Raw genomic sequence first — 26,613 nt, forward strand, 5'->3', positions numbered from 1 at the left:
CGAGGTGACCTTTCATAAATCCATTTTGATCTGGGTGGATTAATTTAGATAGAACAAGCTGTAGTCTAGTTGCCAATAGTTTCGCATAAAGTTTGGCATCAATATTTATCAATGACAAGGGTCTGTAGTTCGAAACATACAATGGATCTTTGTCCGGTTTCGGTAAGACAATTATCAGTGCTTCGGTAAAAGAGCCCTCCGCCATCCCCTGATCTATGAGATGGTTCAAATAATCCAGTAAAAATGGTAATAACGTGTCCTGGAAGGCTAAATAAAATTTCACTGGTAATCCATCTGGTCCTGGAGCTTTGCGTTTAGCCATACTTTTCAGAGTCTCTTTAAGATGATCCAGTTCTAAAGGAGCAGTCAGAAGTTCATTGTCTGACTCATCCAGTTTGGGCCCATCAAGATATAGTAGATATTCTTCTATTAATGAAGTGGTAGGATTTTCAGACTTGTATAAGTCATTATAGAAGCAATGGAACTGATGACAGATTTCCTTATCAGTAGTTACAATTTCGTCATTAATCGTTTTTATGGCTGGTATGGACGTTTTTTCCATTTTCAGTTTCAAGTATTGTGCCAGTTGATGACCAGCCTTATTGGAAGTAGCATAATAGTGCGAGGCTTGGATAAGAACCTCCGATGCAGCTGCGGTGCTCAATTGTAAATTATATTCATACCGTAGTTTATTCAGCTCAGTTTGAATAGTAATGTCATTAGGGACCGCAATGTGGGCTGATTCCAAGGACGATATACGAGATTCCAATCCATGCATTTTTCTTTTATGTTCGGATTTTTTCTTTGCAGCATAAGAGATAATTATTCCCCTAATATATGATTTAAATGCATCCCACGTGGTCTGCCAAGAAGTCTCTTCCACTTTGTTATTGGTAAAATAATCAGTGATATGAGTAAAGATGTGATCTGTAAAAGAGGTATCCTGTAGGAGCGAAGAATTAAACCTCCAAATACCAGGTGTTGACGGAGGAATGAGGTCCTTCAAAGTGAGCATTATAGATGAGTGATCTGATACTGTTAACGGCTGTATATCTGTGGAGTCTACTTTATGTAATAAAGTATAGCTAAGTAAAAAGAAATCAATCCTTGAGTAGGATGCATGTGGTGGTGAGAAGAAGGTATAAGCTTCATCTGTTTGGTGCTGTAATCTCCAAGGATCTATCAATTTTAGTTGATATAAAAGATCCTGCAGACAATGCCAAGCTCTGGACTTCTTATAAGTGGTCTTAGATTTCCTGTCTTTCTCCGGGTTCAAGATCAAATTGAAATCTCCTCCCACTATCACGGGGTGGGAAGCTGTTGTGTTGATGTCATCAGCCAAAGTTTCAAAATATACTGGGCAGTCTTGATTAGGAGCATAGATATTATAAGTGTGGATAGTATAATTACCAACTTTTAATGTGACACGAAGCCATCTACCCTCCATGTCATGTGACGAGGAAATAATACTGACATCTGCTCTTTTTCTAATCAAAGTAATAACTCCATTCTTCCTGCCTGCGGAGGGTGAAAATAGAGGGGCATACGCCCATTTAGGTGCAACCTTTAAAGCTTCAGTGTCAACCAGATGAGTTTCTTGATAGAATATTGTATCAGGACTATACTGCTCAGTGTAATGTAGTAATTTTAGCCTTTTCACTGGATTGTTGAATCCCTTCACATTTAGGGAAAAACATGTTAATGACATGGAAACATGACCTTAAAAATACAGAGTGATATAGCATGTAATAGTAAAGGTACTGAGGACATAAGGATCCTGTAAGTGAAAGTATTTAGTTTAAAACAGAATGACCATAAATACCCTGCACAGACAGTAAGCAACAAGATCTGTAATAGTATATTAAACTGCATCAAACAGTGGCAAAACACTATGGGTCAGAAAGCTGACAAGGAAGTAAAGCCTGAAGCACAGACTCCACAAGTGCAAATAGGAGAAAATATTGACTGCAATATCATAATATGAAAAACAACAGGACATCAGTGATACATATGGCAAAGATATATAGTGAAATCAGAAAAATATACAGCACAGCAGATGCATATCAGTTAGGTTTTATCTATTGCAGTAGGTTTCACAGACTCAATGAAATCAGAAAGCTCAGCAGGATTAATGTAATCTTTAGTAGTGTTATTGAAAGTAACTCTCATACGTGCCGGATATAGCATACCAAACTTGGCACCCATGTTTTTAAGCTGAGGTCTGTATGATAGCAGTAACTTTCTTTTCTTTGCTGTTTCCTTAGCCAAATCTGGAACAATTAAAAGCTTATTTCCTTCAAATGTAATAGGAGAGTGTAGTTTGGTTTGTTGCATGATTTTAAGAACTTGCTGATGCCTCAGCAAGGTAACCAATACCGGTCTGGGATATTTCCTGTGAAACACATTGGGCTGAGGCAGGCGGAAGGCACAATCAAAGTCCAATTTGGTGTCATCCTTCATTTTCAGGACTTGGGGTAGCAAAACCGCCAAGAAATCCACCAAGTCACATGCCTCCCTCCCTTCCGGTAGGCCTAGAAGACGAAAACTCGATCTTCTTGCTCGGTTGTCAGCGTCTTCGAGTGCCCGTTCTAGCGCGGCCACGCGGCTCGTGGTTTTAGGCAGGGATTTTATTGACGATTCAGCAGCCACGGTTCTGGCTTCTAATAACGCCACTGCCGATTGCACCGATGCTAGTTCTTCTTTCAGTGTGGTAAAGTCGAGTTTAAGATCCCCCACGTCCTGTTTAGTTTCAAGGAGAAGTTCTTTAATAGTTCTCAGCTCCCCTAAGATGGCCGCCGTAGCCGAGTCGTCAGGCTTGCCGGCATCAGTTTTGGATGGCGACGGAGGTTCAGCGCTTTTGCGCTTATGGGGCTTACCGGCAGACATTCGGGTGCGAGGGGGGAGAAAAATTTTGCGAAAATAACGCGATTTAGCAGCCAATTGATTGTTTATCGATCCTGCACTATTGGAGCTCGTGTCACCAGCTACCTAACTCATCGGGCTCGCTAACGCCCCCCCGAATTCATATTTCTTGATGTGTCAGCAACCTTAGAGATATTGGACCACAATATTTTGCTTGATAGATTAAAAAGTTGTGGTATTGGTGGAGTTGTCTTTAAATGGTTTTCTTCTTTTTTAAGTAATAGGCAGCAGGAGGTGTTAATAGATGATACATTGTCTCATCGACAGAAGGTCACGACGGGTGTAGCGCATGGGTCTGCCCTGTCGGTGGCTTTATTTAATCTCTATCTCATCTCCCTCTGTAGGTTGCTACGGTCTGTGCAGGTCTCGTATTGGCTCTATTCGGACAATGTTCAGTTTATTCTCTCTATTGATGGAGATTTGGGAAAGGCAATATAGCAGCTACAAGGGATGATGACAGAGATTATAGGTTGGATGAATTGTAACAGATTAAAATTAAGTGTAAAGAAAACTAAGGTAAAGAGAAGCCCGGAGCGAATAGGGGAGGGTGGAGCATAAGGGCTCCAGGGAAAGATAAGGTAGGAAGGGAAAGAAAAGGACAGGTAGAGATAGGAGGAGGGGAGGGGCAACGGAAGGTTTTAAAACGGACTCTCCCAGCGCAGCCATTCCTTTCAGTGTGCCTGGGAGGGCCTACTGACCTGACTGACCTGATTGTCTCCAACTATCTGCCCTCCCGACCGCCCCACAGCGACCTTGTAAGTCCCTCTCCCTTCGTCAGTGGTGCGAGTGGGCCGGTGTTGGTTTTGGCGCAGCCGGCTACTGCGAAGGAGAGGGGCCGAGAGAGAGAGCGCGTCGGCGTGCGTGAGGCCGGCTCCTGCGTCAGCGTGCTTTGCGGCGGTTACGAGCCACAAGGAGGGCAGGAGGGATACTGTGCGACGTCCCGAGCGCGACGTCCAGAGAACGAGAGTGCGCCAGTGTGCGTCCCAACTCCAAAGGTTCGCATGTCCAGGAGCGGAGGGCAGGAGTGCCAGTAAATTCCCCAATGCCACAAGGCAGGAGGACAGGCAGTCGCAGGTATACGGCATCGGGAAAAGCCTGCAGGTATCTGTTTGCTGGATGGCACCGACAAAGAAATCACCCGCGAAACGTGGTGCTAAGGCGCCCTCAGTAAAACAGAGTCCCAAGGCCCCCGCACAACTGGTGTCGGGAAAACCGAAGCGAGCCTCACGAGCAAGGAAAGAGACAACCCCGAGAACAGGAGCATCTATATCGGCAGACGGTGCGGTGGAAGCGCTGATGCAAGAATTTAGGGAAAATATTCAACGATTTGGGGTCTGCGAGATGAAACAGCGCATCCACAATACAGAGCCGGTGGACATAATATACTTGGACTTCCAGAAAGCATTTGACAAAGTTCCACACAAAAGACTTCTCAGGAAACTACAAAGCCATGGCATAGAGGGAGATATACAAAGATGGATAGGCAAATGGCTGGAAAACAGGAAGCAGAGAGTAGGCATAAATGGGAAGTTCTCAGACTGGGAGAAAGTGACTAGTGGTGTACCCCAGGGCTCGGTACTTGGACCGATCCTTTTTAATATTTATATCAATGACCTGGAAAACGGAACATCCATAGAGATCATCAAGTTTGCAGACGACACAAAACTCTGCTGGGCAATCAGATCGCAGGAGGACAGTGAGGAACTCCAGAGCGATTTGTGTCGGTTAGAAAAATGGGCGGAGAAATGGCAGATGAAGTTCAACGTGGAGAAATGCAAGGTAATGCATTTAGGCAGTAAAAATAAGGAATACGAGTACAGAATGTCAGGTGCAACTCTGGGAAAAAGTGAACAGGAAAGGGATCTGGGTATACTGATAGATAGGACACTGAAGCCGTCGGCACAATGCGCGGCAGCGGCAAATAAGGCAAATAGAATGTTGGGCATGATAAAGAAAGGAATCTCGAGTAGATCGGTGAAAGTTATAATGCCGCTTTATAGGGCAATGGTCAGACCCCACTTGGAATACTGCGTCCAACATTGGTCTCCCTACCTAAAGAAGGATATAAAACTGCTGGAGAGGGTGCAGAGACGAGCAACTAAACTAGTGAAGGGTATGGAGAAACTGGAATATGAGGATCGACTTAAAACACTGGGATTGTTCTCCCTTGAGAAAAGGAGACTGCGTGGGGATATGATCGAGACCTTCAAAATACTGAAAGGAATCGACAAAATAGAGCAGAGAAGATTATTTACATTGTCCAATTTGACACGGACAAGAGGACATGAAATGAAGCTAAGGGGGGGCAAGTTCAGGACTAATATCAGGAAGTTCTGCTTCACACAGAGAGTGGTTGACATCTGGAATACTCTCCCAGGGGAGATTATTGCGGAATCGACAGTCCTAGGCTTCAAAAGCAAACTAGATGCATATCTCCTTGAGAGAGGCATATAAAGATATGGTTGGATATAAAATAAGCCAGGTGTATACCTAGCAGGGCCTCCGCGTGTGCGGATCGCCGGACTTGATGGACCGAAGGTCTGATCCGGAGATGGCGCTTCTTATGTTCTTATGGCGGTGGATTTGTGGCTGGATGAGATGACGCCAGGTAGGCCTTATGATCCGGATGGCGGGTCCACCTTTGCTAACAATTATAGCTCGGAACGCCATGTCAATTTCCCGATAGGCCAGTCACAGCTACCCATTTCTACACAACGGACATTCCCTACACAGAGCAAAAGAATTTGCAGGCAGTTTAATAATACGCAGTGCACCTGGCAAAACTACAGATTCCGACATGCGTGCTTTCAGTGCGGTGCCCCACACCCGGCATCCCAATGCCGGGTGGGGATGGACAGGCGTTTCCAAACAGGAAGCCAACCCAGGGCAACCGATCCTACTAGCACACATCCCTACTTCCTTGGCTGACATGATACCCACTGAGGGAACAGGCCACAATGTTAAGGTTAGGATTTTCGCAGGGTTTCAATATTCCTTTATTTCAAGGCATGCCGGGCACGGATCATCACCCAAGGAACGCCAAGTCAATCGCGTCTCACGCGATCATTGCTAGGGACAAAATAAACAAAGAAGTACAGCTAGGGAGGGTAGCCGGCCCCTTTACATCCCCGTCGCTGGGCGGTATGTTTTTCTCTCCATTAGGTATCGTGCCCAAGAAGGAGCCGGGAAAATTTTGCCTCATACATAATCTCTCTTTTCCTGACGGTGCATCAGTGAATGACCATATTGACCCTGAACAGTGTGCGGTTCGCTACTCGTCCATAGATAAAGCTGTGGAGATGATTCTCAGGGCTGGGCCAGATGTTCACCTGGCAAAGGCTGATATAGAATCGGCTTTCAGGCTGCTTCCAGTTCACCCCAATTCATTGAGGTTGCTAGGCTTTACATCGAAGGGGAAATATATTATGACAAATGCCTTCCCATGGGATGCTCTATTTCTTGTAGATATTTTGAAATGTTCAGCACTTTCGTACACTGGGTTGTTGAGCAAATACTCGGTTATAAGGCAGTTGTACATTATTTGGACGATTTCCTATTCATTGGGAAGTCGCATCAACAGTGCACCGAGGCCTTAGGGGTGTTCACGCAGGTAGCTGAACAATTAGGGATACCGCTAGCCCCGGAAAAATCATTGGGTCCCTTGCAGTGTCTATCATTCCTAGGGATAAAATTAGATATGGTTGGCCAGGTATCTCGCAGGACAAGCTAGACTCACTAAGAGTAGAGATAGTAACCGTTGCAGGAATGAAAAAGGCTACTCCAAAGCAAATTCAATCACTATTAGGGCACTTAGCCTTCGCATCGCGTATTATTCCCATGGGTAGAATATTCTCACAGAGAATGGCCTTAGCGACAATCGGGGTGTGTTGGAGTCACCATTATATAAGGGTCATCGTACAGATGAGATCGGATCTCCAAGTCTGGTGCAAATTTTTGCACTCTTTCAACGGGTTAGCGTTCTGGCAGAAGCATCCAGCGACAAACGACGAGTTACAGTTGTTCACCGATGCCTCCGGCAGTACAGGTTTTGGCGTCTATTTTCAAGGGGCCTGGTGCGCAGAGCGTTGGCCCGTGCTATGGCATGAAACCGGCATTACTCAGGATATTACATTTCTAGAGGTATTCCCAATACTCATCGCTATTGCGTTATAGGCCCCCCCCAGCTAGCCAATCATCATATTGTCTTTAGATCAGACAACGCGGCGGTTGTGGGGGTAGTTAACCATTTACATGCTAGATTGCAAGGGGTGGTATCCATTATGAGGCAACTAGTTTTAAAGTGTATGTGTTTTAATATCACTTTCAGGGCTCTGCATATCCCGGGTATACAAAATAATATAGCGGATGCTCTTTCTCGTTTCAAGATGGAGGATTTTTGTCGATACGCCCCAGCTGCAAACAGACACAGGACCCCTTTGCCTCCAGAGCTCTGGAAGTATGGCCCCCCCACGTAGGGCGAATGATCTTCGCATCCCTATCTGAGGCAACGCAGAGGAAATACTACGCAGGGTTTTTACTCTTTCCTGCAATTCTGCACAGATAACCGGCTACATGAGATATCCTTTTCATCCCCAGAGGTGTTGCTTCAATACATGCTCCACTTGAGAGAGTGCGGAGCATCACCATCCAGTGTGCGATCCCGTATAGCGGGAATCGGGTTTATTGCCAAGGCACTAGCCGTCAATAATCCTTCCAATCACTTTGCTATACGTCACATACTGAAGGATTGGGCAATACAGCGCCCCAAGACCCATTACATTGGCCATTCTGGAAGTGCTGCTGCGATCCCTTCCTATAATATGTTATTCCCAGCTGGAGATCTGTTTATTTAAGGCTGCATTCACCTTAGCCTTTTTTGGAGCCCTCAGGCTGGGGGAGCTGGTCCCACCCAATATGCAGCAGGCTACAGGACTAATGCGGGGAGATATTGAATTGACACAGGAAAGTTTGTACATACACATACGTAGGTGCAAGACAGACCAGTCGGCAAGAGGATACAGAATTACTCTGCGGGCAATACCGGGCAACAGCGTTTGCCCGGTCAGAGCATTGGCAGACTACCTGGTGATCTGCCCAAAAGTTGCAGTACACCTACTCTGCCATTCCAATGCACTCCCAATGACGCGCTATGAGTTCACAAGGGTACTCACTAGAGTTCTAGAGTAGAGAGTTGCACGGGGACAGAAATCCCACCCGTCCCCGCGAGGAATCCCCTCCGTCCCCACCCTTCCCTATAAACTTCAGAAATAGTTATTTTATTTAATTATGCTACTGAATTAAAGGCTCTGGTAGAGACCCATTTACAAATAAGCAAAGAGACTTTATTAATTTGGAAATATTAATTGGGAAGAATACATACTTTGTAAATGGGTTTCTACCAGAACCTCTAATGTAAATATAAAATATAAATACTCAGCTGATGAGAACCCACAAGCTGTCAGCTGAGGACTTCCTTTGCAGTTGGCCGGGGGTCCCTTTTGCCAAGCTTGGCAGCCAGCAGTAGCGTCCCTGAGTTACAGATGCTGGCACCTCAGTGGTTCATGGATGCTGCCAGCGACTGCTGCGCTTGGTGGAGGGGAGTTCTGGCCATCTCTAGAGGAGGTCCTCTGCTGGCGGTGCTTGGGGATCCCCTCCAGTCACAGCAAGGGTCAGCAAGTACTTCAACACTGTAGAAATAAAACCAGAAATGCATTTCCTTTTCTTTTGAACACAAAACAAAGACATCTGCCATATACATTCCCAAAGCTAACATATTTTACCGGCCTTTGTATGAGGGAGGTCTGGTGCCCCAGAGTAAGGAGACCTGCAGCCATAGAGCACGGGACTCCCACGGGGATGAAAACAGGCCTATCTAAATTCTGGCGATGCAGGCATGCAGCTTAAATACAAGTTCACTTGCAAACACCTCTCTTTTATACCTTTTCAGTGGGCTCCCTAAACCCAGTCTGATAATCTCTTCTTTGTTATTGCCCAAACCCCTTTGACATGTGGAAAAACACTTCACTGAATGTCCTCACACTGTAACTTCACCATTGATCATAGGCCTCTACCTCATAACTCATTTGTTGCACATTCCCTCGATCTTTCTCTGTGATTCAGGAGCCAACTGCCAGCAAACCTCCAGGCATCAAGACCTCTCCTCTGGTTCGTATACAGCGCTGGTGATAGGTCTCCTAGTTATCCCCTCTGCTTTCTTACAGTTGTATCGCAAAATACAAGTTCGGCGTCACGGTGGGAAACAGCCATGCTGAGCAGTGAGCTCAGCACGTACACAGCTGAAAGCCTTGCTTGCTGATTGGTCCGGTGGCCCCACCCTGCCGTGCCGCCAGACCAATCAGCAAGCAAGGCTTTCAGCTGGGTACGTGCTGAGCTCACTGCTCAGCATGGCTGTTTCCGCCGCGACGCTGGACTTGTAAGCTACATGCCTGCATCGCCAGAATTTAGGTAGGCCTGTTTTCATCCCCGTGGGAGTCCCATGAGCAAGGGGGCGTCCCCGTGGGAGTCCCATGGGTCAGGGGGCGTCCCCGTGGGAGTCCCGTGGGCCAGGGAGGGAACCCGCGGGATTCCTGCGATCCCTGTTCCCATGCAGACCTCTATTCTAGAGCACATAGGTCTGAGCACTAAACATTACAGCTCACATTCATTTAGAATTGGGGCAGCCACCACAGCTAGCCAAGTGGGTTTACCGAGCACCACGATTCAGGAGATCGACAGATGGAGGTCTAACCGATACCAACTTTATGTTAGACCCCCATTTGGCGTAATACAAGTACTTCAATCTTGTCTCAATTTTGCCTTGTTTAGGGCCGAAAGTAATCTGGATCTGCGGCCATTCCTACGTGCACTGGGCGAGCAGGAGAGCGCAATCCCGCAATGTGGCTGTAGGCCTGGGCCTGTTGTGTCACGCTGGAATGCTTCGGAATGTGAGGCATGAGATGGGACCAGCTGCGGACATCCATCTCTGAGTTGTTATTGACCCGACCTTAGCCGTGGGCACTCATAGTACATCTGGGAGGTAATGATATCACGTCTACTCACAATATTGAACTAATAAAAAAGATGCAACGTCACATGCTGGAGATAGCCGACATGTGCAGAGATACGCGGCTAGTATGGTCCCACATCATACCTCGGCGGGTGTGGAGAAACGAGAGATCACACAAATCTGTCGATAAAACAAGACAAAAACTGAACAAGTGGATGTGCAAATTTATGTACTCCTTAAGGGGCATCACCATAGGGCATGAATTAATTACAGACGATTGTCTGGGCTTATATCGACCGGATGGGGTGCACCTTTCAGACATAGGTTTGGACATTTTCATTAGTAATATGCAGGACGGGATCGACACCTTATTAATGCGAAGGGCTGCAGTATGAGGCATTTGGTGGTGTGCGTAACTCACAGCAAATGAGGTGTTACTGCCGCGAGTTGTGGCAGGGATAGTGCTGAAGAAAAGGGGGGGAACCCAACACAAGCGGGGAGGGGGAACAGCTGGGAGGGGAGTAGGATTTGCCGCTCTAAAGTGAGGGCTCCTACCCCCTCATGGTTGAGAGACCCCTCTTGGACGGAGGGCAAGCAGAGGATGGACCATCGCTACTCCATTCGCTTGGACGGCAATCGGGGTGGACAGCCAATGGGGCCCGGAATGCTTGGACGGCAGCTTGGGCCAAGTGGAAGTAGAGCATTCGCATGAACAGCGGTGCCTACTTATAGGCAGTGCTGATGGACCCTCAGCTTGGACCCCGCTTGGTAGGGTGGTAGACCCCTCCCCTGAGGGTGAGGTTAGTAAAAGTTAGGATTAGTTGAAGTACAGTATTTTGACAAGTTATTGTTGTTATGGTTATTATTTTTGTTATTGTTATCTCATTGTTATTTATAAACGTAAATGTTGATTATGTCTAATGTTATTGCATTGTAACCATGCTGCGGCCATAAATAATAAACTTCCTAGCAGAAAGTTAACTATGGTGTCGACTCTGAATAGGGGGGAAGGGCAGTCAGGGACTCCTGCTGAGACCTTCCCAACCTTAAGAACATAAGAACATAAGAAACGTCTTCACCGGATCAGACCAAGGTCCATCTAGTCCGGAGATCCGCACACGCGGAGGCCCATTTAGGTTCTCCTTTTTGGAGACCCGGATTTCCCGTATCCCTCAATATGATCTGCAAGAAGGTGTGCATCCAACTTGCGTTTGAAACCCAGCACAGTATTTTCTGCCACCACCTCCTCCAGGAGAGCATTCCAAGCGCCCACCACTCTTTGTGTGAAACAGAACTTCCTGACATTTGTCCTGAACCTGCCGCCATTTAGTTTTAGGCTATGACCTCTTGTCCGCGTCACATCTGAAAATGTCAGTAATGCTGCTTCCTGGTCAATTTGATCAAATCCCTTTAATATTTTAAAAGTCTCTATTAGATCCCCACGCAGTCTTCTCTTTTCGAGGGTGAACAGTCCCAGTTTTCCGAGGCGTTCCATGTAGCTTAAATTCTCCATGCCTTTGACTAGTTTCATGGCTCGCCTCTGTACCCTCTCCAACAGAATTTTATCCTTCTTAAGGTATGGAGACCAGTGTTGGACACAGTATTCTAAGTGTGGTCTGACCATTGTTCTGTAAAGTGGCATTATAACATCTTCCGACCTACTCGTGATCCCCTTCTTAATCATGCCTAACATCCTATTTGCTTTCTTCGCCGCCGCCGCACATTGAGCCGATGGCTTTAGGGTTCTGTCTATCAGCACCCCCAAATCCCTTTCTTGTTCGCATTTGGCTAATGTCACCCCCGACATCTTGTATTAATGTTCTTTGTTTTTCTTTCCCACATGCATCACCTTGCATTTGTCTATGTTAAAATTCATCTGCCACTTTATTGCCCACGTTTCCAGCTGATTTAGATCTTTCTGAAGATCCTCACAGTCCCTTTGAGAGCCAACCGCCCGACATGGTTTTGTATCATCCGCAAACTTGATTATATTACAAGATGTTTCCTCTTCCAGGTCATTTATAAAAATATTGAATAAAATGGGATCAAGAAACGAGCCCTGGGGCACGCCGCTGGACACCTTTTCCCATTCCGAGAATTTCCCATTTATGGTTACCCTCTGCGTTCTGTTCTCTAACCAATTTCCGATCCATCCGTGCACTTCTCCTCCTATTCCATGACTTAATAGTTTACTCATAAGTCTTGCGTGCAGAACCTTGTCAAACGCTTTTTGGAAGTCCAAGTAAATTATGTCCACTGGATCTCCACTATCTATTTGCTTGTTAACCTTCTCAAAAAATTGAAGTAAATTTGTCAAACATGACCTCCCTTTCCTGAAGCCGTGTTGACTAGCTTTCATTAGGTTGTGCTTTTCCAAGTGTTGTACAATGCGGTCTTTAATTAGTGCTTCGATTATCTTCCCAGGAACCGATGTGAGACTCACCGGTCTGTAGTTTCCTGGTTCACCTCTTGATCCTTTTTTGAAAATTGGGATGACATTTGCAATCCTCCAGTCATCTGGTACTTGCCCGGTTCTAATTGACATGTTAGCTAAAGATGAGAAGAGAAGCCCGGAGCGAATAGGGTAGGGCGGAGCATAAGATAGGGGGGCTCCAGGGAAAGATAAGGTAGGAAGGGAAAGAAGGGGACAGGTAGAGATAGGAGGAGGGGAGGGGCAGCGGGAGGTTTTAAAACGGACTCTCCCAGCGCAGCCATTCCTTTCGGCGCGCCTGGGAGAGCCTACTCCCTCCCACCCGTACCCAAACTTGAGGAACAATGGTAGTCGCAGATGGAAGGGATAGTGCTGAAGAAAAGGGGGGGGAACCCAACACAAGCGGGGAGGGGGAACAGCTGGGAGGGGAGTAGGATTTGCCGCTCTAAAGTGAGGGCTCCTACCCCCTCATGGATGAGACACCCCTCTTGGACGGAGGGCAAGCAGAGGATGGACCATCGCTACCCCAATCGCTTGGATGGCGATCGGGGGGGACAGCCAACGGGGCCTGGGATGCTTGGACGGTGGCTCAGGCCAAGTGGAAGTAGAGCATTCACTTGAACGGCGGTGCCTACTTATAGGCAATACTGATGGACCCCCAGCTTGGACCCCGCTTGGTAGGGTGGTAGACCCCGCCCCTGAGGGTGAGTTTAGTAAAAGTTAGGATGAGTTGAAGTACAGTATTTTTACTGTTAGAAACATAGAAACATAGAAAGATGACGGCAGAAAAGGGCTATAGCCCATCAAGTCTGCCCACTCTACTGTCCCACCCCATTAAGTCAGAGTGCTGCTTGACCCACGTAGAGATCCCACGTGGATGTCCCATTTATTCTTAAAGTCAAGCACGCTAGTGGCCTTGATCACCTGCACCAGTAGTTTGTTCCAGTGATCCACTACCCTTTCTGTAAAGAAATACTTCCTGGTGTCACCACCAAATCTCCCTCCTCTGAGTTTGAGCGGGTGCCCCCTTGTGACTGAAGGTCCCTTAGGAAAGAATATGTCGTTTTCCACCTCGACACGACCTGTGACGTACTTAAATGTCTCAATCATGTCACCCCTCTCCCTGCGCTCCTCTAGAGAGTAGAGCTGCAACTTGCCCAGTCTTTCCTCATATGAGAGACCCTTGAGTCCGGAGACCATCCTAGTGGCCATTCGCTGGACCGACTCAGCTCGAAGTACATCTTTACGGTAATGTGGCCTCCAGAATTGCACACAGTACTCCAGATGAGGTCTCACCATGGTTCTGTACAGTGGCATTATGACTTCAGGTTTACGGCTGACGAAGCTTCTATTGATACATCCCATCAGTCGCCTTGCCTTGGATGAGGCCTTCTCTACCTGTTTGGCAGCTTTCATGTCTGCACTGATGATTACTCCCAAGTCCCGTTCTTCTGAAGTCATAGCTAGTGTTTCTCCATTCAAGGTGTATGTTCTGCATGGATTTCTGCTGCCGAGATGCATCACCTTACACTTCTTTGCGTTGAAGCCCAGCTGCCATGTCGAGGACCAGTTTTCCAACTTGATCAGATCTTGCGTCATACCATCCGTGAGATCGCTTTCACTTACTATATTACACAGTTTGGCGTCGTCGGCAAACAGCGCTACTTTTCCCTGAAGCCCTCGGGTCAAGTCCCTTATAAATATGTTAAAAAGGGATGGTCCCAGGACTGAGCCCTGTGGCACTCCGCTAGTCACCTCCGATGTCTTAGAGAGGGTGCCATTGACCACCACCCTCTGAAGTCTTCCACTCAGCCAATCATTGACCCATGCCGTTAGCTTCTCACCTAACCCCATCGATTTCATCTTGTTTAATAGTCTACGGTGTGGGACACTGTCAAACGCTTTACTGAAATCCAAGTACACTATGTCCAGAGATTCTCCCGAGTCTAGCTTTCCTGTCACCCAGTCAAAGAAGCTGATAAGATTGGATTGGCATGACCTGCCCCTAGTGAATCCATGTTAACAGGGATCCCTCAGATTCCCCTCATCCAATATCGTGTCTAATTTCCCTTTAAGTAGAGTTTCCATGAGTTTACACACTATTGAAGTGAGACTTACTGGTCTGTAATTTGCAGCCTCCGCTCTGCAACCCTTTTTGTGCAGAGGAACAACGATGGCAGTTTTCCAGTCCAGGGGGACTCTCCCCGTACTTAGGGAGAGATTGAAGAGCATGGCTAACGGTTCCGCCAAGACATCGCATAGCTCTCTGAGCACTCTTGGGTGCAGATTGTCTGGCCCCATGGCTTTGTTATGGTTATTATTTTTGTTATCTCAATGTAATTTATAAACATAAATGTTGATTATGTCTAATGTTATTGCATTGTAACCATGCTGCGGCCATAAATAATAAACTTCCTAGCGGAAAGTTAACTATGGTGTCGACTCTGAATGGGGGAGGTAGGGGGGAAGGGCAGACAGGGACTCCCAGTGAGGCCTTCCCAACCTTATGTGTTTTGTTCATTCTGTTGAAAATGGTTTTCCCAATAAAATAGATTTACTGGATACAACTGTTGTAATATCTAACGAGGTAAAATATCTAGGGGTGTTGGTGGATTCTTGTCTGATGTTTAGAGGGTATGTATGTGCAGTGGTGGAAAAAAATATATTTTAAGTTGTGGTTGCTGAGCAATTTTTGATCATATTTGACAGGCACCATGTTTAAGACTGTTTTGCAGAGTGTGGTGTTGCTATGTATTGACTACTGTAACTTGGTGTTTCTGGGTATACCTGCATCATCGTGTGTGCTGCAGGTTGCTCAGAACTCGATTGTTCAAACTCTGTTTAGACTATATAAGTGTGATCATGTGACGGAATGCTATGTATCTTTATATTGGTTGAAATTGGAATATCAAATTCTTTATAAATTACTAGTTACAGTATTGCGTTCTAATACTCACACTGATTTGTGTATTCCAGCTGTGAAACAATTGCAGTTGACTGTATCTAGAACTAGTATGTTTTCTTGTGTGGGTCCTCAAGAGTGGAATAAACTCCCAGGATACACATGACATCAAACAAATTTGAGTACCTTCAAGAAAATGTTTAAAAAACATCTTTTCTGCAGGATGAAATATGGGACCTGAAGTGTATGTGCATGTGGGGGCGCTGGTAGCCTATAGTGATTTTTAGGAGGTTTGATATTATTGTTATGTTTTATGATGGTTGTCATGTATGTTATTGTGACTATGTTTGTACTTTGTTGTGACCCACTTTGGGAAAGGTGGGATATAAATAATAAACTATAAACAATATAGAAAACTGAATAAATAAATAGATAAATATGCTAGGGGGTGAGAAGCTGATATACACTGATTGGGAGAGGGACTTTAGCATGATAGTGTTGGAGGATCTCAAGGCTGCAAAACAATGTGACAAGGTGATGTCAGTAGCCAGAAGGATGCTGGGCTGTATAGAGAGAGGAATTGCCAGCGGAAAAAATGAGGTGTTAATGTCCCTATACAAGTCATTGGTAAGGCCCCACTTGGAATATTGTGTTCAGTTGTGGAGGCCGCATTTTGCAAAGGATGTAAGAAGACTTGAAGTGGTCCAGAGAAAGACGACAAAAATGATATTGCTATTGCACTGAGAGATGTATGAGAAGCGGCTTGAATACCTGAAAATACCCTAGAGGAAAGTAGGAATAGAGGTGATATAATTCAGATGTTTAAATACTTGAATGATATTAATCTACAAATAAATATTTTCAAGAGACAGAAAAACGATAAAACTAGATGACATAATAATATGAGGTTGTGGGGTGGTAGACTTAGGAGTAATGTCAGGAAATACTTTTACATGGAGAGGGTGGTGAATGCCCTCCCTGGTGGAGGCAAAAACAGTGACAGAGTTAAAAAATGCATGATATAGATAAAAAGGATCCTTAAATAGAAAGAAAATAGTATCGACACAAAACTTAACAGATCAAGAACTATAACTTCATTTATGATGTGCAGGAACAGTGCTTAAATCGAAGCCCCAGCAACGGAGAAGCAAAGCCAATTCTGGATGGACATATATGGACTGTGTTCAGTATATAGCAAAACAGATTGGGACGGGCTGGAGTTAGCTTTGACAGCGACTCCAGGAGTTGGGCAATGAGGTGTAGGATGATCCAACGCAGCCAGTTCAGTGTGGCCCTTTAATTACAGTCACTTAGCACAGCCCTTTCATCATGGCAGTTTTAGTGTGGGACATTTCATAGTTCATCGGAGTGGTCCTGGACACGGTGCACCTCCGCTCCTTCTTGCCTCAGCCTCGTCAGAAGGCCCTTATCAGGTTGTGCCGCATGGTGACCCATCTGCACTCAGCGCCGGCTCGGCTCATGATGATACTTCTAGGTCATATGGCCTCCACGGTTCATGTGACTCCTTTTGCCAGACTTCACCTCTGTATTCCTCAATGGACTCTGCCGTCCCAGTGGAACCAGGTTCGGGATCCTCTCTCTTGACGCATCGTCGTGACTCCTTTGTTGAGGAAGTCTCTCCATTGGTGGATGCTCTCTTCCAATCTTTCCAGAGGTTTTCCGTTCCATGCTCCTCCTCCGCAGAAGGTCCTCACGACGGACTCGTCGACCTATGCTTGTGCTCATCTGGACAGTCTGCGCACCCAGGGTCTTTGGTCCCGTGCCGATCGTCTTTGTCACATCATTCTTTTGGAGCTTCGAGCAATTTTCCTCGCTCTGAAAGCTTTTCATCATCTGCTTCACGAACGGGTGGTGCTGGTTTGCACGGACAACCAGGTCGCTATGTATTATATCAACAAACAGGGGGGCACGGGGTCCCAGTCCCTGTGACAGGAGGCAATGCGGCTCTGGGATTGGGCCTTCCGCTGCAACATATTCATTCGAGCTGTCTACATTCAGGGCCAGTGGAACTGCCTGGCAGACAAGTTGAATCGTCTTCTGCAGCCTCACGAGTGGTCTCTGCACTCCGTAACCCTGCGTCAGGTGTTTGCTCGTTGGGGGACTCTGGACATCGATCTGTTCTCGTCCCCCCTCAATCACAAGTTGCCCTGCTTCTGCTCCAGGATTTACACCCCTCTCAGGATCGAGGCGGATGCTTTCCTTCTCGATTGGACGAAAGCTTTCCTATATGCGTTCCCTCCATTCCCTCTGATTCTGAAGACTCTCGTCAAGCTCAAGTCTTCACATGCCACCATGATTCTGGTAGCTCCTCGGTGGCCCCGGCAACCTTGGTTCTCCCTTCTGTTGCAACTCAGTACCAGGGAGCCTCTTCTTCTGCCTCTATTTCCTTCTCTACTTATGCAGAGTCAGGGTTCTCTGCTTCATCCCAACCTCCAGTCTCTGCCCTTAACGGCATGGTTCCTTGAGACTTAATACCCTCGTTCCAGCTCTCCCAGCCTGTCCTGGATGTCCTGGAAGTGTCTCAGAAGGAGTCCACTCGCCAATGTTACCATCAGAAGTGGACCCGTTTTTCTTCCTGGTGTGCTGCTCGACAGCTGGAGCCTCTATCTGCCTCCTTATCTGCTGTCCTGGATTATCTGTTACACTTGTCTGGCGCTGGACTCCGGTCCTCTTCGGTTCGAGTCCACCTTGGTGCCATTGCTGCTTTTCATCAGCCGATTTACGGGAAGCTTATCTCTGTTCATCCTGTGGTCTCCCGCTTCATGAAAGGACTTTTCCACATTCATCCGCCCCTTAAACTTCCTCCAGGATTTGGGATCTAAACGTGGTCCTTGCACAATTGATGAAACCTCCGTTCGAGCCGCTGGCACGGGCTCACTTGAAGTATCTTACTTGGAAGGTTGTGTTCCTTATTGCTCTCACTTCTGCCCGTCGGGTCAGTGAGCTTCAAGCCTTGGTTGCGGACCCACCTTTCACTATCTTCCATCATGATAAGGTGGTCCTCCGTACCCATCCTAAATTCATGCCCAAGATTGTTTCACATCAACCAATCCATTGTTCTTCCTGTGTTTTTTCTAAAGCCCCATTCTCACCCTGGTGAGGTGGCTCTGCATTCTCTTGATTTTAAGCGTGCACTGGCCTTCTACTTGAAGCGCACCACTCCTCACCGTACGGCTCCCCAGCTGTTCATCTCTTTCGATCCCAATCGTTTGGGTCGCTCTGTTTCTAAGCGGACCATTTCTAACTGGTTGGCCACTTGTATCTCTTTCTGTTACGCTCAGGCTGGTCTCTCCTTTCCAGATCGAGTCACGGACCACAAGGTCAGAGCGATGGCAGCATCTGTTGCTTTCTTCTGCTCGACTCCCATTGAGAAAATCTGTAAAGCTGCCACTTGGTCCTCGGTTCATACGTTCACCTCGCATTACTATCTGGATGCGTTCTCCAGGCGTGATGGCCGCTTTGGCCAATCTGTTTTGCAGCATCTATTCTCCTGAATTGCCAGCTTTCCCTCCATCCTATTCTAGTTAACTTGGAGGTCACCCACATGTAGAGAATATGCTGCCTGCTTGTCCTGGGATAAAGCACAGTTACTTACCGTAACAGGTGTTATCCAGGGACAGCAGGCAGATATTCTCGCAACCCACCCACCTCCCTGTGGTTGGCTTCTTTGCTTGCTATCTGAACTGAGGACATGCTGAGGAGACGCATGCCCTAGGCAGGACAGGAGGGACACGCGCGCATGCGCGGGCCAAGCGCAAGCCTGAAAGTCTTTGAGCAAGTCTGCTTGCGAAAACGTCCGCTAGGGGACTCCGTCGGTGACGTCACCCACATGTAGAGAATATCTGCCTGCTGTCCCTGGATAACACCTGTTACGGTAAGTAACTGTGCTGTTTGTCTTCATGAAGACTGCCAATCAAGTGGAACAAGCTTCATCCAAGGCAAGGCAAATCATAGGTTGCATACGCAGGAGTTTCGTCAGCCTGAAGTCATTATGCCATTGTATAGATCCATGGTGAGGCCCCACCTGGAATACTGTGTGCAATTCTGGAGGCCGCATTACCGTAAGGATGTGCTAAGACTGGAGTCGGTCCAGAGAATGGCCACCCAGATGGTCTCGAGACTCAAGGATCTCCCGTACGAGGAACGGCTGGATAAGTTGCTGCTGTACTCACTCGAGGAATGCAGAGAGAGGGGTGATATGATCGAGACATTCAAGTATCTCACGGGCCGCATCGAGGTGGAAGAAGATATCTTCTTTTTCAAGGGTCCCGCGGCAACAAGGGGGCATCCGTGGAAAATCAGGGGCGGGAAACTGCACGGAGACACCAGGAAATTCTTTTTCACTGAAAGGGTGGTTGATCGCTGGAATAGTCTTCTACTTCAGGTTATTGAGGCCAGCAGCGTGCCTGATTTTAAGGCCAAATGGGATAGACACATGGGATCTATTCACAGAGAAAGGTAGGGGAGGGTCATTGGGGTGGGCAGACTAAATGGGCCGTGGCCCTTATCTGCCGTCTATTTCTATGTTTCTATGTAACTGTAATCTCATATACTATCAAAAAATGTTCTATCTCTTCACTCTTATCAGTCTTCAGGGTTCACTGCTTTTTTAACAAATAAAAACAAATGTTTAATTTCACATTATGATAATGAACTTAATCCATCTGAAAAGTATTTAGCTGCAATCCAACAGAGAGTCTCAGTTTCACCAACGGCTGCTTCAGGGTTTGCCAAGTGGTTCTCAACTTGGTCCTTAGTAAGCATATGCATGAGAGATTTCCATGCACTGCTTTTATTGTCTGCAGATATGTCTTATGCATATTCATTATGGATATTCTGAAAACTTGAATGACTGGGTGTGTCCCAGGGACTGGATTAGAGGCTGCTTTAAGCATTAGAGGCTGGCATTGAAGGGTTAAGTTAATCTCAGACATGTTCTGCTTATTCTGCTATTGCTTCAAAATAGACAGGTGACCGAAGGGCATGTAGAAAATTACTGTTTTTTATTATTGCTATGAATCATTTTTATTTGTTAATCCATCCATTAAAAACATGCCTGATCTTGTTTAATGTTCGCAAGATTGGTTCAGAAACAAATCTTGCAGATTTATAAGTTAGCAAATGTAAATAAATTTTGCTATACATTGGAGATTCTCCTCAAAGGTGAACTTCTCAGTGGATTTTGACACCTTATAATGAAACCCTGTCTTCTCAGGATGAGGCCTCATCAGCTGATGCACAGTATAAACAGGAGCCAGCCCAGGTCACTTATTCAACAGCAGCTGTATCCAGCACACAGGAGGTGTTGTACATCAATGGAAACGGGACCTACAGTTACCATAGTTACAGAGGGCTAGGAGGAGGTCTGCTAAATCTGGCAGATGCTTCTAACAGTGGTGAGTTTCATTTGAAATTTGTATTTCTAAAAAAAGTATGTGAGTACATGTGTGTGTTTTGTTTTGAGACTATTAGAAATACTTGTAACGAAAGCAATGTAACAGTGGTTTAGTTCATCTGAGCTATGTGCCTAAAACTCTCATTTAGTCTCAGATAGCCATGTTTGGTCCAGTTACAGCAGTTTTCAAAGGAATTCAATAAGTACTCAGGAGAGAAAAATGGTTTTCAAATAAGAGGCTGAAATAAAGTTTAAAAGCAATAAATGTACCGTCATTTAAAGTATACTATATATACTCGAATATAAGTCGATCCGAATATAAATCGAGACCCCCATTTTCCCCCCAAAAAGGAGGAAAAATGGTTGACTCGAATATGTCGGTGGCTTAATATCTAGTGCCATGCTCTGCAAGGTTCTGCACTCAGCCCTCCTCCCTGACAAGTTTTGCACTCAGCGCCCTTCCCTCCCTGCCCTGCACTCAGTCCCATTCCCTACCAGGCTGTGAACTAAGCCCCCTTCCCTGCCAGGCTCTGAACACTGTCCCACATTCCTTCCCTGTACCCTCTGCTCCCTTAAAAGAACCAGTCTCATCAGTGATGTCACAATGGCTTGATTGTTCCGTACTCCCCTCTGCCCTCTAACCCAGCCAGCAGATTAACCTTTCCCATTAACTTAAACCACCTAGTGGTAGAATAGGACAGGAAGGATCCCTCCTGTCTCCTGCCCCGGCCGATACTAACAATTACTACCCTCCCTCTTTCCCTCCCTTGTGTACCTGTTGATTCTCTGGTGATCCAGCGTGTATCTCGCGCTTAAATCCTCCAGAAGATTGTAAATGAAAGTAGCCAGCGGTGAACCAAGGCTAATACACAGCAGCGAGCTTTTTGTGCTGCCGGCCTGCCCTGCACCGCTCCTTGATAAGCTGCCGCGAGAACGCAAATCCGGTGAGAACTTGCGGCAGCCTGTCAAGGAGCGGTGCAGGGCCGGCCAGCAGCATGAAAAGCTTGCTGCTGCGTGCCGGCCTGGGTGCGCCGCTGGCTACTTACAATCTTCTGGAGGATTTCAGTGCAGGATACCACCAGGGAACCAGCAGGTACACAAGGGAGGGAAGGAGGGAGGGTGGTAATTGTTAGTATCGGCCAGGGCATGAGACGGGAGGGATCCCTCCTGTCCCGGCCTAAGAAAGGCCTGCAGGAAGTCTGGGAAGGTTTTGGGAGGTCACTGTGGGATGACCCAAATATAAACCAGGAGCCCCATTTTTGGGCCAATTTTTGGCCCAAAAATCCCGGTTTATATTCGAGTATATACAGTAAGTACTGTACACTTTAAGAAACAGAAACAAAATGTCACTATTAAGCATAAACAGGATTATTCTATGAATTGACACCTCATATTTAGGTGCTTCAATGTTGTGCGGTTAGGGCCAATTCTATAACAGCATCTTGGTGCCAAACTTCTGTTATAGAACACTAGCATAATGACAGCATTGCTGTGGCCATGTATAGACATGTCCTCTTATATCATGTGACTGGCAAACATAAGTTAGCGTGCCTAAGTATGCCAAGTGATGTTCATAATTTATAGTATTCTATAAACTACATGTGTAACTGGGAGACATGGCCATGGCCTGTGTGTGTGCCCCCTTGTAATTGGATGTTACTATATAGAATAGCACTTACTGCACAAAGGTGCCTAACTAACTGTCAGTATTAATGGCGCCTTTGACACACGTAAATGGTCATATCTCTAGGTGCCAGTTTATAGAATTGCCCTGAAAATATTTAGAATCACCACAACATACTTTGCTGAAAAGGTGTCTCATGAGACAATACTCAAAACCTAACGCCAGCGCTAGAGTGCAGAATGCTCAGAGGACTCTAGCATGGGAGACAATGTGCGCATCAAAGATTAGCACAAATATCATGCAAATATAATCAAACAGATGTTAGTTAGGTCATGTTCTATTCACTCTCAATGCTCAGAGAACAGTGCACAAAACGAAGCTGCCCTTATCAGAGCAGTCATTAGGGTGTTTGAAGAGAGGATTTCCCACAATTCTATATTTGAAGTCTTCCTGTTTTTATTTAACTTGGAAGCAGATGGAAGCCCATGAGAGATGAATATGTGTATAAGTAAGAGCAATCCAAAAGTGAAAGCACATATTGGCTTCTGTTTCCTTCCAAGTTAAAATAAAAAATTGAAAAATTTATATTTAAAGGTGCAGAAAACAGGCGCTAATGTGTACTTCAACTTCAGGTTTGCCTGGTGCATGCAAATAAGAGTTGTGCTTACCAAAAAAAGCTTGTGTGAATGCACCAGGCAGTTCCTCCCAGTTAAGGTAAAGAAATGTATGATTAAGATTAAAATATGAGGAACACATGATTCGGATGAGATAATGTAGGTATTTCAGAAATATCAGCAATTATACAAAGAACATTGACTTCAATATTGCAGTGCTTGGGAACTAACCTAGAAATCACATGAATGAAATATTTTACCTCTACAAACAACATAACGATTATCCTATCTGTAATGGCAGCATTAGCCAACACCCTCACCACTGTCAAAAAATATGTCCACATCATAGAAAACTGGACCTTAACCTACCACCTCAAACTAAATAAGAACAAAATCAAATTCCTTTGGCTAGGACCCTTAACTGACCCACACTACTATCCAAGGATTACATTAGAACTACAATCTTGTATTTAGGAGTACAAATTGATAACAACCTATCCATGAAGCGCCACATATAATCAATAACAAAACAATCTTTCCATGTGATGAAAAAGCTAAGATCCATCAGAAAATACTTTGAATCTTAGGGTAATCCCTAATCCTATCTTGACTTTGGAGGAGAGTGTGGTGCAGTGGTTAGAGCAACCCTGAGGTTGTAGGTTCAAAACCCTGCACTGCTCCCTGTGACTGCGGGCAAGTCACTTAATCCTCCACTGCCATAGGTACATTAGATAGATTGTGAGCCCACCAGGACAGATAGGGAAAATGCTTGAAGTACCTCTAAAAGATATATAAACTGCTGAGAACTCTGTAAGATTCAGCGGTATATCAAATTTGAATAAAAAACATATAACATAAAAAAACAGACTAGACTACTGTAATGTATCACTAGTTCCCCAGGACGGCTGCCACCATCTTGTATTTCCTTTCTCCCTCCCCATGTCATTCTCTACTATATCTGGCCACAATCTACAGAGCAGTCTAATTTTGTTCTTAAAAATTCTAATGCCGAATTCGAAGCGTAAGGGGACGATCCGGACCGATTCCCCTGCACTCCAGACTTCAACCCCTACTCAACGCTCTATTTGGACTTCACAACCATACTTGGGAGTTCCAGACCAAATGTCAGAGGGATGTCTGACGTTTCCTCGGGAGGAAGAGGAGCCGAGGTATCAGACTGGGAGATTTCTCTCTTCCCTCCGGCAGCTCTGCCTCCACCATACCCAGACTACCCTGCAGCTGAGTTGAGGAGCCCCGCAAACTTTCTCTCGCGAGGGAGACCCGAATTGCAGGGGCAGAAGCAGTGGAAGTCCTGGTTGACCAACGGGATTTGGAAGGAAAGGTGGTTATCTTCTCCCCAGTAGGATCATCTCCGAAGGTTATACTAGAGAGCATATGGAATGCTCTCTTGAAGCTCAACTCTTCAGTTGATAAATCTTCTCAGGAACTAACAACGCTTGTGAGTACTGTTAATTCCTTATCTGAAAAATTTGAAGGAACTAAGCAGCAATTAACTTCAGAGGTTAAGCAGGTAAAAGAAAAAGTTGAAGATCTCCAATCTTTATCCTCAAGATCAGATAAAATTCTTCTTAATAGAACAATTGGAAAATTATAATCGCAGGCTCAACGCTTGTTTGTTAAATTTTCCAAAATCATTAGGAATCATGGAAATGTTTAGAAAATTTTTGACTGAAATTTTCAACTATTCCTCTGACTGTATTCCACCAGTCAATCATATTTACTATATTCCTGTAAAAAAGGTCATGGGAGCCACACCGGAAGAAGTTGTCCAGAATCTATCAGAACCTGTTTGAAATCTTACAGATTTCCTTGAGACCTCAATAACTGAGGCCTCAGAGCATGCTACGTTAATTGTTTCCTTTATTTTTGAGCAGGACATGTCTGCTTTACTTAGACAATACTTTCGTAACCCTCAAGTACTATTCTTGGGGAAAAAAGTTTGGATTTACCCAGATGTTACTAGACAGACCCAAGAGTGCAGGAAATTATTTCTTGCTATGAGAGTTGAAGTTGTAAATCTAGGTGGTAGTTTTCTTTTGGCTTACCCCTGTAAGTGCATTATTAAGTATTTGGGGTCAAAGTATGGTTTTCTTTTCACCTGAACAACTACATGTTTTCATAGATATGAAGAAATTGTCAACAGGGGGAGTTTAGTATTTATAACACAGCAATGTAAACTCTTGGAATTTTCTGTTAAGCCAATACCTGTATGTTTGTCTTAGAGGGTTCTCTTCACCATTTTTGATTCCTTTCTCTAGTTGGACTTATTGTGGTCTAAGGAAGATATTTCTTTTTGCTACTTATGTTTAAATACACCTCATTTTGATTTTTCCTTCTTAAGTTTCAAGTTTATTAGGATTTTATATACCGCCTATCAAGGTTATCTAAGCGGTTTTTACAATCAGGTACTCAAGCATTTTCCCTATCTGTCCCGGTGGGTTCACAATCTATCTAACATTATTTTGTACATTATTTGTAAATTCAATAAACAAAAAAAAAGAGAGAGAGAGAATGACATGGGGACAAATTTGTGCAGGATCTCAATATCCCCATGCCATCCCTGCAAACTCTGCCTTAACTGCACAAGCCTCAAACACTTATGATTTTAAAGTGTTTGAAGCATGTGCAGATGAGGATACTGCTTGCAGGAATGAGACAGGGACAAAGCTCAGGCGGACAGGGATAGAGAGATCCAGTGGGGACAGGGAAAATTCCCATATCATTCTCTAATTGTAAGCCTTCCAGGGACAGAAAAATACTTAAATAAACATAAGATTGCTTACCCTTCTCTCTCACCATTCATCCTCTTTCCAGCAAGGAAATGGAATACCCTCTCTTTCACCAGAAGCCCAATGCCAGTCCTCAGAAAGATAAGACTATCCTGGGGAAAGAAAGGGGATTCAGCCTCCCAAGTAGGAAGAAGGACCCAAACATAAGCCCTTCCACATACCAAAGAATGATGGTGGTCTCATCAGAAGATTATCCACCCCCCTTTCTCATCATTACTGCAACTTCCTTTGACCAGGCTGCTTTTTCTCAGTTTTCACAGCCACCCCTCCACACTTACTTTCTTCTGTTCTCATCCTTCCTCTTGCCCCCTCATTCATTCCTGCTCCACTTCTCTCAGTGTGTTCTCACTTTTCCTGCCTCAATGACCTACTTTCTCATCCAAACCTCCTTCACATTCCATTTATCCATGGCCACCTTCTTCTTGCGATCTCCCAAACTCTCCCCTCCCACCACACTCCCTTTAGCTCCTAGCCAGTGTTTACAGTTTATTTATATTCTACTTTTATACAAAGCAGATCACATTTCATACATAATAAAATACAAAAAGATTGAGTTCATGTGAGCAAATTTTTTTTCTATGTGAGCAAACATTTTCCATTACATTACCCTGATGGTATTATAACACACTGTACATTACAAATTAAGAATTACAAATATAAATTAAAAAAATTGAAAATAAGATGATATTTTATTGAAAGGAATTAAAACATATTTCAGTTAGCTCTCAATGGCCAACACCTCCTTCCCCAGGTCAAGACAGTACGCTATCCTGACCTGAGAAAGGAGGTTTTGGTCTCTGACAGTTGGTCAAAAATGTATTAAAATTAGTTCAATGAAAATATATCATCTTAATTCTATTTTCTATTTATATTTATTAACCTTTATAA

General features: G+C 45.2%; 1 protein-coding gene across 4 annotated transcripts in view; it reads left to right on the forward strand.

Annotated features, from left to right (window-relative positions):
• Nucleotides 1-26,613, forward strand: part of NOL4 (nucleolar protein 4) — a 664,456-nt gene that overhangs the window by 634,059 nt on the left and 3,784 nt on the right. For all 4 annotated transcript variants that reach the window (XM_033934882.1, XM_033934883.1, XM_033934884.1 and 1 more), the window contains one exon: nt 20,498-20,678. In XM_033934882.1, coding sequence (XP_033790773.1) covers nt 20,498-20,678 — 181 coding nt within the window. The remainder of the gene's footprint in view (nt 1-20,497; nt 20,679-26,613) is intronic.

This window comes from Geotrypetes seraphini, chromosome 2 (genome assembly GCF_902459505.1).
Source record: "Geotrypetes seraphini chromosome 2, aGeoSer1.1, whole genome shotgun sequence".
Taxonomy (NCBI): domain Eukaryota; kingdom Metazoa; phylum Chordata; class Amphibia; order Gymnophiona; family Dermophiidae; genus Geotrypetes; species Geotrypetes seraphini.